Raw genomic sequence first — 14905 nt, 5'->3', positions numbered from 1 at the left:
GAGAAAGAGGACCTAAGGCATTCTGAGAGGGGGTAAAATGGGCCACGATATCTATGGAAACAGATCGGTCTTAGCATCAAAGGCATCTGACTCTTCTGGTGTGCATCCCTAGAGCATTTGCTAAGGCCAGACCAGGTCTGCAGGGGGAAGGGATCACGTCTGTTCATTTGGTTTAAATGTGATGTGACGAAGGCCTCAGCTCCAAAATCACCCCATTTAAACCTCTTCCCTCGGTGACTGCTTCCTCTCCTATCAGACAGACATAATGCACCAAGACAAGACATCTCCCAAAAAGCTCATTCTCCCCTACAGGATCTTGGGCAGTGTGCTCACAGAATCTTGGGAAAGATACGGGATGACCATGCCTTGTGGACCCTTTCCCAGGGTCCAGGATTAACAGGACATACCTGTTCTTAAAGTATGAAGGGCTTTAGATCACAGACCCACAAAAAGGACCCTAGTGTTATGGTTTCTGGCCCTATGTCCTTTCCACTATGAAATGCTGCCTTTTGTGTGGTAGGCACTTGGGCCTGACCTACCAGGAATGGGACTAGTTGGCTATGGACCGGGTGAGATTCCATCTTACTTCCACCTAAGCCCAAGAAGCCAATGTTTTAAGGTATTTTTAGTCTAACCTTTTTTCCTCTTATACTGAACCAGTGGTCATTTGGTCCAAAAGGCAACTTGTCTTGTTGCATCTGGTTAAGCATGTTGTACTTTCAAAAATTCTCTCTGCTTTGTTTTCTTTTTCTTCCTCTTAACTATGAAAAGAGGAGTGGGGAGAAAAAATAGGTAAGAGAGAAGAGAAGGGAAGAGAAGAGAGAGGAAGGAATATGATGCAAAGGGAATAAAAGATAGGGAAGGGAAAGAAAGGGAAGGAAGGGGAAAGAAAAATAAAAGATTTGAGAGAAGAGAGGGGAAGAGAAGAACAGGGAAGAAAAGAGAAAGGAAGGGAAAAGAGGAGAGGAAAAGGGAAAAGAAGCCTAGGAAAGCACTCCATGACTCCTATCTTTACCTTGGGGGACTCCAGCCTATGGCAGCATTTGACTCAATTACTGTCATGAATGGCTTTCCAAGCTCACAGTACCCATCCCTCAGTTCAACCTCTCAAGGTCCACGGGACAAGATTACAGGAACACAAATGCATAGGAAAAAGCTCGTCTCCCCCAGGGACCCATCCTTGATATACCTTCATGCCTGCAGCAGCAGCTGGGCCTCCAGGATCCACAGCCTGGATGTGACAGGGTCTTCCTCCTCGGACCACAAACCCCCAACCCACAGCATCCCCTACAATCTGGAAGGAGAAGGCAAAAGATTATTGTGGTACAGCAGTGCAATTGAAAGAGGACTGGATTTGGAATCAAAGGAACTGGATTCAAATTCAAATCTGATGGATCTCAGGCAAGTCATTTTACCTCCTTAGGCCTGTTTCATCATCGTAAAATGAGGTTGGACCAGATAGCCTCTAATGACTTCTAATGGTCTAAATTTTTGATTCTGTGACCATGATGCAATATTCGGGGGCTACTAGCTTCAAAGTCCCTGTGCCAGCTAAGACTGTCAAGATGTTAGGCCCCATTACCCAAAATACAAAGAGGAAAACAAGACTGGAAAAGGTAAAGCAGAACCAAGAGGAAGGAGGAGAAAGATGAGGCAAGGGAAGGTCAATACTCCTCCACTGGATCATGGATCTTGTACCTTTTCAACTAGTCTGCAAGTTCCCTGAGGGCAAGGACTGTCTCTCCTTCCTCTCTACTCTGAAGTGCTTAGCCTGAGGTTTGACACACAGAATTAGGGAATCTAAGGACCAAAAGGGCCCTCCAAGGCCTTCTAGTCTAGACTATAAAATCCTTCCTAAAACATCTGCAGGGGGTTGTGATCCAGACCCTGCTTAAAGACCTCCAGGGGGGGAAGGGGGGAGGGGAGGGGGCGGAAAAATCCGCTTTTTGAAGCTACCTTTTCCATTAATACAGCTCTAGGAAGTGTTTTCTTAAATATATTATTTTTTTCTTAAACATGGCTTTACTTACTATCAAGACTAAATCTGCCTGTCTATAACTTCAACCTAACACTCCTAGTTCTATCTTACAGGACCAAGCAAAACAAGCCTATTCCTTCTACCTGATACTTCAAATATTTGAAGATGATTGCAATTTCTTCCCTCAGTCTTCCCTTCTCCTAGCCAAATACCCTTAGTTCCTCGTATGGTCTGTTTTCCAGTCCCTTCATTATCCTGATTGCACTCTTCTGGACACTTTCCAAGTTTTTATGTCTTTCTTAAAAAGTGTCACCCAAAATTGAATATACCTAGATATGGGTGACCAGGGTAAAGAATATCAGAACTATTATCCTTCTTTTCTAGATATGATCCTTCTCTTAATAAAGCCTAAAATAGTATTGATTTTTTGGCCTCCATGTTGTACTGTTGACTCATACTGAGTTTGTGTTCCACTAAAACCCTCAGATCTTTTTCAAAGATCTTAAAAAAAAAAAAACTATTACCTAGCCATGCCCTCCTTGTTCTAAATTTGTGAAGTTTATTTTTTGAACCCAAAGGTGGAAGCTCATATTAATCCTTATCAAATGTTATCTTATTTCATTCTGCTCCTCTTTCTAGCCTATCAAAGTCTTTAGTTAACCATCTCCACATCTCCCAGCATGATTGTATCCATGATTAGCCCATCCCCTGCAACTCAACCTTCCCAAACAAATTTTCTCTTGGTTCCAGGATTTCTAGTTACAACTGTCCACTTACTGTTAGAGTCTTCTTCACATAGGGGGCTCCTGGGGCCAATAGCTCCTCACTGGTTACCTGTCTCTTCAACACTGATGTGGAAGAAGCAGCCATTTAGAGTTCAAGAAGGCCCATAGAAGGTAATAAGGAAGGAACCCACCCTTTTGCCCCAGTGAAGCTCACCAACCCTGGTCATGCCTTTTAATTTATCCTTAACTTTGATCTCAGGTAGGGGAAACATTCCCTAACCATACTAAGAAAGCGACCTGTGTTTGAAATAGACAAATGGACACTCAACATATTACACCCAGGTACCTATGAAGACCTGGGGAGGAGGACTTCTAACCCAAAGATCCAGGAATTTGCATTTTAAGAAAAAGAAACATGCGTTTTGGCAAAATCTGTGCCTGTAGCATAGAACCTCCAGTTTTGGCGCAAGCAACATGTCATTCATTCATTCACTCATGCCCAATACGTGCCAGGTTCCTCTGGGTGAAATAGAGAAGATAAAACATAGTCCCTGACAATAGAGTGCTCTATACATAATGGTCCACATTTGTATGAGCATGTGTGATATTGCGTGTGAGTGTATGTATATATCCATATTTGGGAGTCTGTGATGTTAGTGTTTATCTATTTATGACTGTGTCTGTGTGACTATGTGGTGTTAGCCAAGGTCATATCTGCCTCACCTCACTTAAAGCATCTGATACCGCCATGGTATCAACAATACCTCTCAGCTCCAGGCCTAGAATTCTGCCTCTCCAGTCACGCCACCTAGTGGCGCTTCAAAGAACTAAGTCCTTGACAAGTGATACTTAGAAATCCCCCTTGAAAGAGCCACAAAGATAAGGTCAGCTGGTGGAGTTTGTGTCCAATTTGCCCAAAATCACCCAGCAAGTAGGTGACAGACAAAGAAATAGACATCAACCTTGTGATGTAAACTTCAGGGCTCTTTGTCCTACACCACACCACTGAACTGCTGAGTGATGTAGATCGAGAGAGGAATAGGGAGCCTTACCTGACTTGGGGTTGCACTCAGAGCCTGGTGGGAGCCCCAGAAGAGGTGGACTATTATAGAAGGGGCCAGCTCCCCCCGCTAGGCTGGTGACACTGCTTCTCCTGACAGCTGAGACTACTTTGATTTCCTTGTTAGGTTGAACTGGAAAGAAAGAAAAATAATTTGGGAGGGTGTTAGAGGAAAGCAGCTAACTTCAGAGAGACCTACCTGCTACCACCAGGGCACAGTCTGGATCCCATTTTTCACTGAGAGGTGTACCCTGACAATAGCCCAATCCAAAGCTTTCCCTGGATAAGATAACTACACCTGGCAGCAGGGTGTAGGGGTAGAGGATTCCTGGGTATTTTCACACTGAATAAATGAAAGAATCATAGATGATCCAAAACCCCATTGACTTCTGTACATTATTTATAGTCCTCATGCTCAAATATCTATATATAAAAGCATTACATGGGGGTGGCTAGGTGGCACAGTGAATAGAGCACCTGGAGTCAGGAGTTCAAATCCGGCCTCAGACACTTAACACTTACTAGCTGTGTGACCTTGGGCAAATCACTTAACCCCAATTGTCCTGCCATACCCCTTCTAAAAAGCAAAAAAAAAAAAAAAAAAAAAAAAAAAGCATTACCTCGCTGTCTATCTCTGAGCCCTCTGTGGCATGGCCCTATTTTCAGAAACCTGAATCTCAGTCAGATAGCTAAATGACAAGGCCATTTTGTGGAGAATTGAGAACTGGCACCAATGTGCCAATTAACATGGCTCCCCTGAGGAACTGGATGCCCTTGACCAGTTACCTGAGAGGAAGCTGGTATTACCCTGATCAGGGTTGAGCTTTCGAAGACAGAAGGGGCTATCAGGGCTCTCAGGGACAGCTCGGAGGTTGTCAGTCAGAAGTTCCGTCAGCCGCCGCCGCCTACGGAAGTTGATCCGGAACTGGTAGAGAAGACTGCTGTCAAAGAAGTGGTGCTTGGTAGAGACTGGGCAGAGAGAGGGGAGAGGTCACAAAGACTGGAGAAGGGCCCTGCCTCGCCTCCCCTTCCCCTATTCTCTGTTTCTCCTTCCCTTCCCCTATTCTCTGTTTCTCTTTCCCTATTCTCTGTTTCTCTTTCCCTTTAGGACTAAGCCTCTTCCGCCTATGAAATGAGCACTAGAGGGTTTCCTGCTCCCAAAACATTTCCTCCAACAGCCAAACAGCTCTGCTCACTTTCAAAGGAGTCCTTTTCCTGAATGCTGCACTTGGAGTCAGGAAGACCCAAGTTTAAATTCCACCTAAGACACTTATTAGCTATATGGCCTTGGGCAAGTCACTTAACCTCTGTTTGCCTCAATTACCTCACCAGTAAAATGAGGAAGTGGACTCAATGACATCAGAAGTTCCTTCCGTCTTTATAGTTATTCATTCTATGTTTGACCTAGAATGCTACTCCCTGCCTCCCTGGCATCCATCCCCTTCTCTGGACTCCTACCGTTCTGATCTCTGGTTTCTCACACAATGAGCCAGGGATCACAAACTCTCCTCACTTGTCTTTTTCCATGTGTAAAAGCTTAGTCTTCCCACCCGGAGGAAGTTCCCTGAAGGTAAGGCTTAATTAGAACTGACTCTACCAGAGCTAATAGTAAAGTTTTACTAAAGGACTCAGTGTGTTTTGGTGACACCATTCCACTTACCATAGTGTGGCACTCCTTGAGGATACTCATTGCAACTCTTTTAAACTATAGGAGCCATACCACATTGTATGAGCAGCAGAGTGAGGGCATAGGGCAAGGAAGCTGGACTTCCCTGACTTTATTAAGTTGCCCCAAATTGCCCCTCCACATCAATCTCCCTGTACCTTATCCTCTCCTCCCCCTCACCATGTTGAATGATCCCATGTTCCAGGAGAGTCCGACACAGCTCCACAGCCTCCTTCCTGCTGGCTGCCTCTCCCTCCTGAGTGAGCCAGTCCACCATCTCACAGCCCAGGAAAGCTCGCTGGTACCTGATGGACTTTTCCTCCCGCACTTTAAGGATTGAGTCATCTGCACTCACCAACCTAAGGAGAGAGCTACATTGGAATGAGGGTATCTCCCACCCTGTGTCCCCCAGCCCCTTCTTAATAATTCCTCTCATGGTACTTTGTAATAGATAAGATGCTTTTCAGTCCATTAGTTCCTTGGACTTCCCTGGCATCCTTGGAGACCACTGTGAGGTGGGGAAGGCCACAGGTATTCTAATCCTCATTCTACAGAAGAGGGGGAGTGACTGGTGTTCAAAGCCACACAGCAGATTTGTAGTAGAGCTATGATCAGAGCAAAAATATTAGGAGTCTGCTGACTTGGACTTCAGTTTCAGTTCTGCTATGAAATTGTGACTGAGGAAAATGATCCTCAGTTTCTCTGTCTATAAAATAGCAATAATAATGTGTGCCCTGTCTACTTTATTCTACTTTATTCTGAGGAAGAAATGATGTTAATGTATGTGAAAAATACAAAGCACTTTACAAATGTGTGGAATGTCAGTTGTTTGTTGTGTATGTGTGTGCATATGCATGTGTGTGTGTGTGTGTGTGTGTGTGTGTGTGTGTGTTTCCAGCTGGACAGAAATAAGTAGGAGACTACTCTGTCAAATACTCTGGTGAGTACCGTAGGTACAGGACCTAGGAACCTCAGTGAAGAAGGCTCAGTCTCATTGGTCCTGCCCTGTAAAGGTGGATACATTGGTACACTTGTGTCTCGGACCAGATTGGGGGAGGGGGGGAAGGGGGGAGTTGATCTTTAGCATCCCCAGGGGAGTGATGAAGCAAAGTTAATTACAGCTACCTGCATTCTTAGAAATGGTCAGCAGAGGGAGCCCCAGGCCTGTGGCTCCTCTAACCGACCATTCCTCTGAAAGTGCTACTCAGAAAACTAGAGTGAACTACCCGAATGCAAGGTAGCTCGTGTGAACCCTACAGGCAGGTGTGAGCTCACACTAACATGCACATGTACACACATACTCAGCTGGTCAGAGACAGTTGGATATTACACAGATACATGCCCATTTACTCACATGGTCACTAGCAGGCAGACATGGGGTCATAGATTAATTTTACAGATCATGGGACCATGAATTTAGAGTTGACAGGGACCTTGGAGGCTAACTAAACACTCTCACTTTACAGATGAGGAAACTAAGCCCCAAAGAGATGACATGACTTATTTTAGGTGCAGTATGTAGTGAGTGACAGAGCTGCAATTTGAACCCAGGTTCTCCAGCTCCAAATCCACCATGCTTATCACCAGATCATCCTCATCCATTCAAATAAATTGGATAAGAATCAATTTAGCATTTGTATGTGTAGTGGAATAGGGATTTAAAGATCTTCCCTGCTTGCTTGTAAAGGCAAGCAAACAAGTACTTAGCACTGTGTTTCAAGTTGAACTTTCACTTGATTATATCAAGCCTTTGAAAAAAACAGAACTTGTGAATGCCACAGTGGGAGGAACTTGCTGATGCAACAGGAAGAGATGGGGCAGGAAGGTTCATATATAAGGAGAGGCCCAGGCTGGAGAGAGAAGAATTGAGAACAGGACTTGTGGTGGTAGAACTAAGAACTGAGAATTGAGAACTCATCTGAGAATTGAAAAGAACTGAGACATGAGAAGAGAGGAGAGCTGGAAGGACGCATGGCTGTGGTGCTGGTACTTTGTCTGTCTGTTTTGATGTTACTTTGTCAGATTCATCTGCTGATAGAGGACGTTGCTGTTGTTACAGAAGCCCTGGGACCTTACTGCTGGTTCAGAAGCCCTAAAAGAGGCTGGAAGAGGGATTACTGATGTTTTCAGAGGTCCTGGGACTGTACTGATGATTTGTGTTGATTTCTCAGACCTTGTTATTGAGTCCATGTTGATTTCACAGGCAGAAAGTGAATTGATGATGGTGCTGACAAAGTGTTTGAATGTTATTGTGGCTTTGTTAAGCTTTGTCTTCCCAGGAACAGAAACCGTGAAGGACTTGAGGTGGACTAGATACTGTGAGCCTCAATATGGAACAGGAACTGCACAAGGAGCTGGGCAAGGAACTGAGAACTGCCTGCCCTTTAATCCAGGTGACAGATAGATTTGGGCAGGAGCTGGGACCATGGAAGAGGAACCATGGAAGCTGAGAGCCTGCCTAGAGTCAAGAAGAAAAGACCTCTCCTTGGGTATTTAATGCAAACTGAGAAGATCATGATTTACTGTGGCCTACGGTGGGAGACTTTGTACTCTTCAGAATGATTGATATAAGAATGATTGAAAACTAATCTCCAATTAAGAAGAAAGAAGATTTTTTTGACTGAGAGATTAAGACAATGTGACCTAGGGGTGGAGAACTTTGACCTTTGTACTTTGTGTCCCTTAAGGTAAGGATGATTGAGTTAAGTTCTTATTGAAAGATATCTTTTGCTTAAAACTATACGGCCACTTTGGTGAAAACTATGTGGCCACTTTAGTGATAACTTGTTAAGCTATAACATTGTGAATGTTGTGCTTTGGTTTCTGTGAATGTTTTGCTTTAATTTACTGCTGAATAAATAGTGAGTTCACTATACTATGTAATCAGAACCTTGAAGCTGTTCACAGCAGCAGTCCTCTGGAAAGCTGCTTGTGCTTGGCTTTACAGTGTGCCAGAAAAAATGGAACAGTCCCAGGCACCAAAGAGCTTATATTCTACTTGGAGAAAGCAACATATATGAAGAGAAATATATAAAATAAGTATGATTATTAAGTCATTTGGGGTCATGGGAAACACTAGAGGTCTTGAAGACATCTTAGCAAAGTCTTAAAGGGATTATAGAGAGCTAGGGGCAGAAGAAAGAACAGAATTCCAGGCACAATGTGTCATCAGGCTGTTCAAAGCCATGGATATGAGAGATGGCATGCTATATATGATGAACATCAAATAGGTCTGTTTGCCCAGAAGGAGGACTATGTAAAGACAAGTAAAATGTTATAACCCTGGAAGGGAAGACTGGGGCCAGCCTGAGATGGGCTGGAAATGCCAAGGGGAGGTTATATATCATCCTAGTGGCAAGAGGGAGACACTGTATTTTCTTAAGCAGGGGAGTGAATGGTCAGATGTGTACTTCTAGAATATTACATTGATAGTTGTGTGGAAGATGGATTAGAGAGGAAGGAGATCATGAGACTGATTAGGAGACTATTGCCAAAATTTAGGCAAGATGTGGACCCCAACTAGGGTAGTTGGTCATGTGAACAGAGAAAGGCGTATGAAGAGAGAATGGAGGTAAAATTTAAGTCACTTTGCAATTGATTGGACATGTAGAGTGAAAGAGAGACTTAATCTAGTTTGTGAATCTGAGTGTCTGAAGGATTATAGTGCCCTAATGGAAACATGGAACATTAGGGAAAAGAGCGAGTTTGGGGCCGGATTAATAAGTTTGATTTTAGTCAAGTTGAGTTTGAGATGCCTAAACTTTAGACCATCCATTTGAAAAATCCAATAAGCAGTGAGTGAGGCAGTACTGGAGTTCGAGAGAGAGAGACTAAGGCTGAATATATAGATCTGAGAGTCATCTGTGTAGAAGGGATAGTTGAAGCCATGGGAACCAATGAGAGCACAGAGACAAGCAAGTGGGAGATGAGAAAAGTGAGACAATGAGTCTAGAGAGCTTTTTCTAGAAATTTGTCTGTGGAAAGAAGGATGATAAAAGTGGCAGCTTCCCAGAAAAGAAAGAAGGGAAAAAAAGGCACAAGCAGGGGCTGGTCTAGGCCATGCTGACAAGTTCCCCTGTATACTACGTATAAATATATTCATGTGAACACAGTAGAAAGAGACAGTCACATGTACACACACGTGTACATGTATGTATGTATATCCCATGGATCTGAAGGCAGACACATATACACAGGGCACTGATGCATTCACATGTACACTGCACATAGGCTCTCATGTGCATACAAGCATGTTCATATGTACAACAGGCATGCTCAAATGAACCCATTCTAAACAGACATGCTGAAGGCACACAGACAAGAATGTACTCACATGTGGACAAATGTTTTTAGAAAGGGGGGCGCAGTTTGTATAGAAAGGAAGAAGACAAAAGCTAATGGAGTCTTTTGTTGTCGATAATGGTCCCAGGGCTACTATGAGAAAATGGCAGGGTTGAGATTAATCCCAATCCCAGCCTCCCCTCCCCCAAACATTCCCCTTGTTCCCCACCCCCTCTTCCACCCTGCTACATACGCTTCATATAGACTCTGGCCTCGAAGAAACACCTTGACATCCTTGTTTAAAGGGAAGGTCCCATCGTCCTTTCGGAAACGGTACAGCAGTTTGGCATCTTTGTAGTCTGAGTGCTCGTCACACACTGTGGAGGTTGGGAATGGGTATCACTCGGGATATCTCACACCCATAGTAACCAAGTAGCACCCTCCCACTCAGAAAAGAATATACATAGTGTCTTGCCAAACAGACCAAAAGACCACTGGAGCCACTGACAGGCAAGTAAGCAGATGTTTATGAGAGCAGATGGACAAATGACCCTGATCAGCTGCTCACCAGTGTTCTATTCTTGGTCTTCCAGGGCCACAATCTGGCCTTGGCATAGAACAGAATACACTTTTTTCAGGGAAAGTGTTGATCTGATTTGAACAACCCTTATCCCCAGGAGCCAACTGTCAGGAAAGGAATGTTCAAAGAAAGCAATTAAAAAGCTTAAAGTCAGAAAGACAGTGAGTGGTAGAAATATAACTAAAACTCTGGGCTGATGTCTTCCTCTACTCTCTTCTCCTTCATCCCTTCCTCCCATGGAGAAGGGGTCCTTTTCTTTGCCAGGGCAAATCCCCCTACATGCATCCTTGATCCCATCTCTTCCCATCATTTCCAGCAGATAGCCCCCTCTATCATTCCCACTCTCACTAATCTTCATTATCTTCTGGTTTCTCCCCTGCTGCCTACAAATGCACTCTTCCTTTAAAAACCTTAACCTCATCTGGCCATCCACCCCAGCTATTGTCCTATATTCCTCCTTACCCAAATCCCTTCTCCCCTTGTTTTATCTTCAAGGAGGACCATGACATCAAAAAGGTGATGCCATGACATGTGAGTTGGATTTAACTGAGGAAGGGTTGTGCAAGGTCACCAGCCTCACTTTCTCCTCTGGAGCCATCTGGGTCCAGAGACAAGATATAGATCAGGATGACTAGAGATAGCTCCCATGCAGTGGGAGACCTTGATCTTTTCAAGCTAAGATCTTTAACAGATCTCAATTTGACTGTGGGAGGAAACACCCAATCATAGATTAAGTTAAGGCTGTGTAAGCAATGAGTCAGAGAATGTTCTCTTTTACCTAGTCAAAAAAAAAAAATCAATCTGGGAGGGGAAGACCCTCAGGGTTTCTGGCCAAAAAAGAAACAATTGCTATTTCCATTCACTCTCAGCTAATCTGAGACCAAACAATGACCAAGTGGGGCTTGGCCTGGGACCTATAGTTGGTCAATAAATGAGAGCCAATGATTTGAGTTTAAGGCACATGATACATAAGAAAGAAATCTAGCTGGTGTACCTCAAGATACCTAACTAGGTTTGAGCAATCAAAATTTACATTTCTTTGGACACAGTACCCTCAGGTAAGGATGTGATACCCCAAGTGGACAGGGGGAAGGGAAAGAGAAAGAGAAGAAAAGAAAGGGAAGTGGAGGGGAGGGGAGTGAAAGAGAAAAGAAAAAAGAAAAGAAAAACTGTAGTCCAACCAGCCAATTCCAATTGGTTCTCCAGTGGGGCAGTTCTTACTACTACTCACAGAGGTTGTTTGTCCTTCTTGAAAAGGACCATGACATCAGGAAGGTGATGCCATGACATGCAAGTGAATTGGATTTAAGTGAGGGAGGTCTGTGCAAAGCCACCAGCCTCACTTTCTCCTCTGGAGCCTTCTGGGTCCAGAGGCAAGATATAGCTCAGGATGACTGGAGATGGTTCTCCCTTCTCCCCTAAGCTCCTTGAGAAAGCAGCCTCTCCTTGGTGTTTCTAGTTCTGTCCTCTTGCATTCTTAACTCTGTAGTCTAGCTTCCAACCTCATCATTCAACTGAAACTGCTCTCTCCTAGGTCATTAATAATCTCTTAATTCACAAATATAATGACTTTCCTTTGATCTTCATCCTTCTTGACCTCTTGATGCCTTTGGCACTGTGATCAGTCTCTTCTGGATAGTCTTTCCTCTCTAAGTTTGGGCTGCTCCTTTCTCTGGGTTTTTCTCCTGCCTATCGCACCATTCCTCCTCCTCATCTCCTTTGTTGGATCTTGATCCTGCCCATGCCCATTAGCCATGGGTGTCCCCCTAACCCCAGATTCTGTTCTTGGCCCTCTTCTCTTCTCCCTTTATACTATGGTGTTCAGTAAACTTCTAGGCGGATGACTCCCAGATCTCTATATCCAGCTCTCACCTCTCTACAAAGCTTTAGTCTCTTATGATCAACTACCTTTTGGACATCTCAAAATTACCATGTCCAAAACAGAACTCATTTGTCCTCCCAAACCCTTTTCCTTTTCTGTCCTTCCCCATTACTGCTGAGGAAACTAACATCCTCCCACTCACGCTAACCCACAACCTTACTGCCATTCTCCATTTCTCCCTTACTGCTCAGTCCATATATCCACTCTGATGCTAAATCCTGTCATTTCTGCCTTCACATCTTGGAGGGTCTCACCTCTCCCACAGTCACCCCCTTGATCAAGGCCTCATCACCTCATGCCTTCTAAGTAATCTCCCTTCCTCAAGTTTCTCCCTATTCCAATCCATTCTCTACTCAGGTACAAAGTAATCTTCCTAAAGCTCTACTCAATAAAACTCCAGCAGCTCCCTCTTACCTACAGGATATAAAATATAAAGATCTTCTTTTTGGCATTTAATCCCTTTATAACTTTATCCCTTCCTACCTTTACGGTTTTCTTACACTTTACTTCCCTATATGCACTTTGTGATCTAGCAACACCTACCTTCGAATATGCCATTTCCAGACTGTGTGTATTTTCAAAAATGGTTTCCCTGGCTTCCTTTAAGACTCAGCTCAAGTCCCACCTTCTGCAAAAGGCCTTTCCTGGTCATTTCCCCCACTGTTTATGCCTTCCCTCCAAGATTACCATGTTTACTCGGTATATTTAGTTTATACTTAGTAGTTTCTTAGTTGTCCTCTCCCACCTTCCCCACCCCGCTAGAAAAGTGAGCTCCTCGAGGGCAGGAACTGTTTTGTGGTTGCTACTGTTTGTTTCTTTTCTTTGTTTCCATTAGGGAATGGTTCACAGTAGCCTGGATACACAGCAGGATCTCAAATAAATACTTGTTGCCTGAAAGGAAGTTTAATCTGTCTACATATCCATCCACTCGTCCACATAGCCCACTTAAGACTTCCATGTTTCCCAGGAAGGGCTGGTCAGACCTAGGACCCAGGGGGAAGGGGGCAGAAGGAGTAGGTGGGCAGGGAACAGCCAGCCAGAAGGAAATGGAGGGAGAAATCAAAGTAACTACTTCCAAGGAGAGCTCAAGTCACACCCTCTCTACTATAGCTCTTCCCAAAGCAGAGCAATTGGCTGGATGACCACATTAACGTAAATAAAGTCACAATGAAAGACTTCAGAAATACTGTTGATTTGGTGCCAAATCTTAACTTCAAAGGAGTAAAGTAAGCCTCGGTGTCTTAGAAGAAAGGTGGCGGATTATAGGTGCTGAAAGAGGCATGTGTTGTCAGATATGGCTACTGTGTTTGTTTTGATTAAGCAAACTTATTAATATAGGAGGAAACATGGGAGGAGCTAGGGAGTGATGGGGATGTGACAATCATGTTTTTGAAAAGAGTGTCAGTACCTTTTTTTTTTTTAAAGAAGGCATAGCTTTCATTCCCAGGAATAAGAGGCAGAGTAAATTAAGCAGCTAGTTTCTCAAGTCCTGTGTTGTTTGCATGCAGAGAGTGAGGGAAATGAGAGGGGCCAAGATGCAGGAATGAGAAGCCAGGCCTCATTCCTCTGTGGCTTTGGCTTCCTGGACCTCAGTCCAAGGTCTGGGCAAGGGTCAAAGCTGGTTCTTGTTCCATCCAAATGACTCTGTTCATCATTCATCCATAATTATGGCCTGGCCACACAGACCAGGAGGAGAGCCACCCAGGAGACCTCCAAGAAGAGAAGCTTATGAAGCTGTGTGGGCTTACATATACACATTCTCTCTCTCTCAAATTCAGTCTTTCACATACATATTTTCCATACTCATACCCATACAACTTTACATAATGTGTTCATTCTCTGTCTCTCTCTCTCCTCCCCTCCCTTTGTCCTTCCCTCCCTCCCTCTCTTCCCCCCTGGAGTGTGGAATTCTCCAGATGAATTTACAAACCAGACAAGGGCCTAGTGTTACCCTCCCATATCCCAGTCATGACTTAGCAGAAAAAAGACAATCTATCCCCCTGACCCAAATTACAGACTCTTAGGACTGCCTGACCTCTATGATATTACTGGAGGGTTGTCAAGAAGTCCCCCTACTCCCAAATATCCCTCTGGCTGGTCCCTGAATTAACCAATTGGGACAGTACAGGATGCTACATGAACTTTCTCTGAAGTCACAGGATTCATACTGAGCTTACTGTATGATGAAAATCCCAGATCTTTTTCATAGAACCTATTGTGTAGTTCATACCTTTTCCATCCTATATTTGTGAAATATATTTTTGATTCAAGTGTTCGATTGTATATATAGCTATATATCTACACATAGATATATATACACATACATACATATACACATGCATATGTGTGGATATATCTATACATCTATTAAATTATTAAAATTCGACTTGGCTCATAATTCTAGTCTACCAAGGTCCTTGATCTCCCCCTCTCAAGCTTCATGTCATCTATATATTTAATAAACATCCCATTTATACCTTCATTCAAATAATCAGTGGTTCAAATACTGCCTCTGATGCTTACTAACTGTGTGATCTTGGCCAAGTCACTTAATTTTCAAGGGTCCCAGTTAGCTTAGCTATAAAGATGGGGGAGAGGTTGGCTTAGACAGTCTCAAGCCTCTCTCAGCTCTAAAGCTGTGACCCCATGATCTTCCCCAGCTTCATTCTTTTCTGTTATGCATTGCCTTCTCCAGGGTCCTCTTATTAAGTCCATTGTTAGTCAACAGCATCT

The 14905-nt window shown here is 43.8% G+C and overlaps 1 protein-coding gene across 1 annotated transcript in view; it reads right to left on the bottom strand.

Annotated features, from left to right (window-relative positions):
* COL20A1 (collagen type XX alpha 1 chain) overlaps window positions 1-14905 on the bottom strand; it is a 114169-nt gene that overhangs the window by 82496 nt on the left and 16768 nt on the right. The window contains exons 3-7 of the mRNA XM_069072596.1: window positions 9964-10087; window positions 5610-5788; window positions 4550-4732; window positions 3756-3896; window positions 2756-2826 (exon numbers count right to left, since the gene is read on the bottom strand). Of these exons, the coding sequence (XP_068928697.1) occupies window positions 2756-2826; window positions 3756-3896; window positions 4550-4732; window positions 5610-5788; window positions 9964-10087 (698 nt within the window). The remainder of the gene's footprint in view (window positions 1-2755; window positions 2827-3755; window positions 3897-4549; window positions 4733-5609; window positions 5789-9963; window positions 10088-14905) is intronic.

This window comes from Petaurus breviceps, unplaced genomic scaffold, assembly GCF_028583685.1.
Source record: "Petaurus breviceps papuanus isolate PSGF00001 unplaced genomic scaffold, PetGlider_PUasm1.0 90847, whole genome shotgun sequence".
NCBI lineage: Eukaryota > Metazoa > Chordata > Mammalia > Diprotodontia > Petauridae > Petaurus > Petaurus breviceps.
Note: the sequence above shows the minus strand (reverse complement) of the source record. Positions and strands in the feature narration are given on the sequence as shown.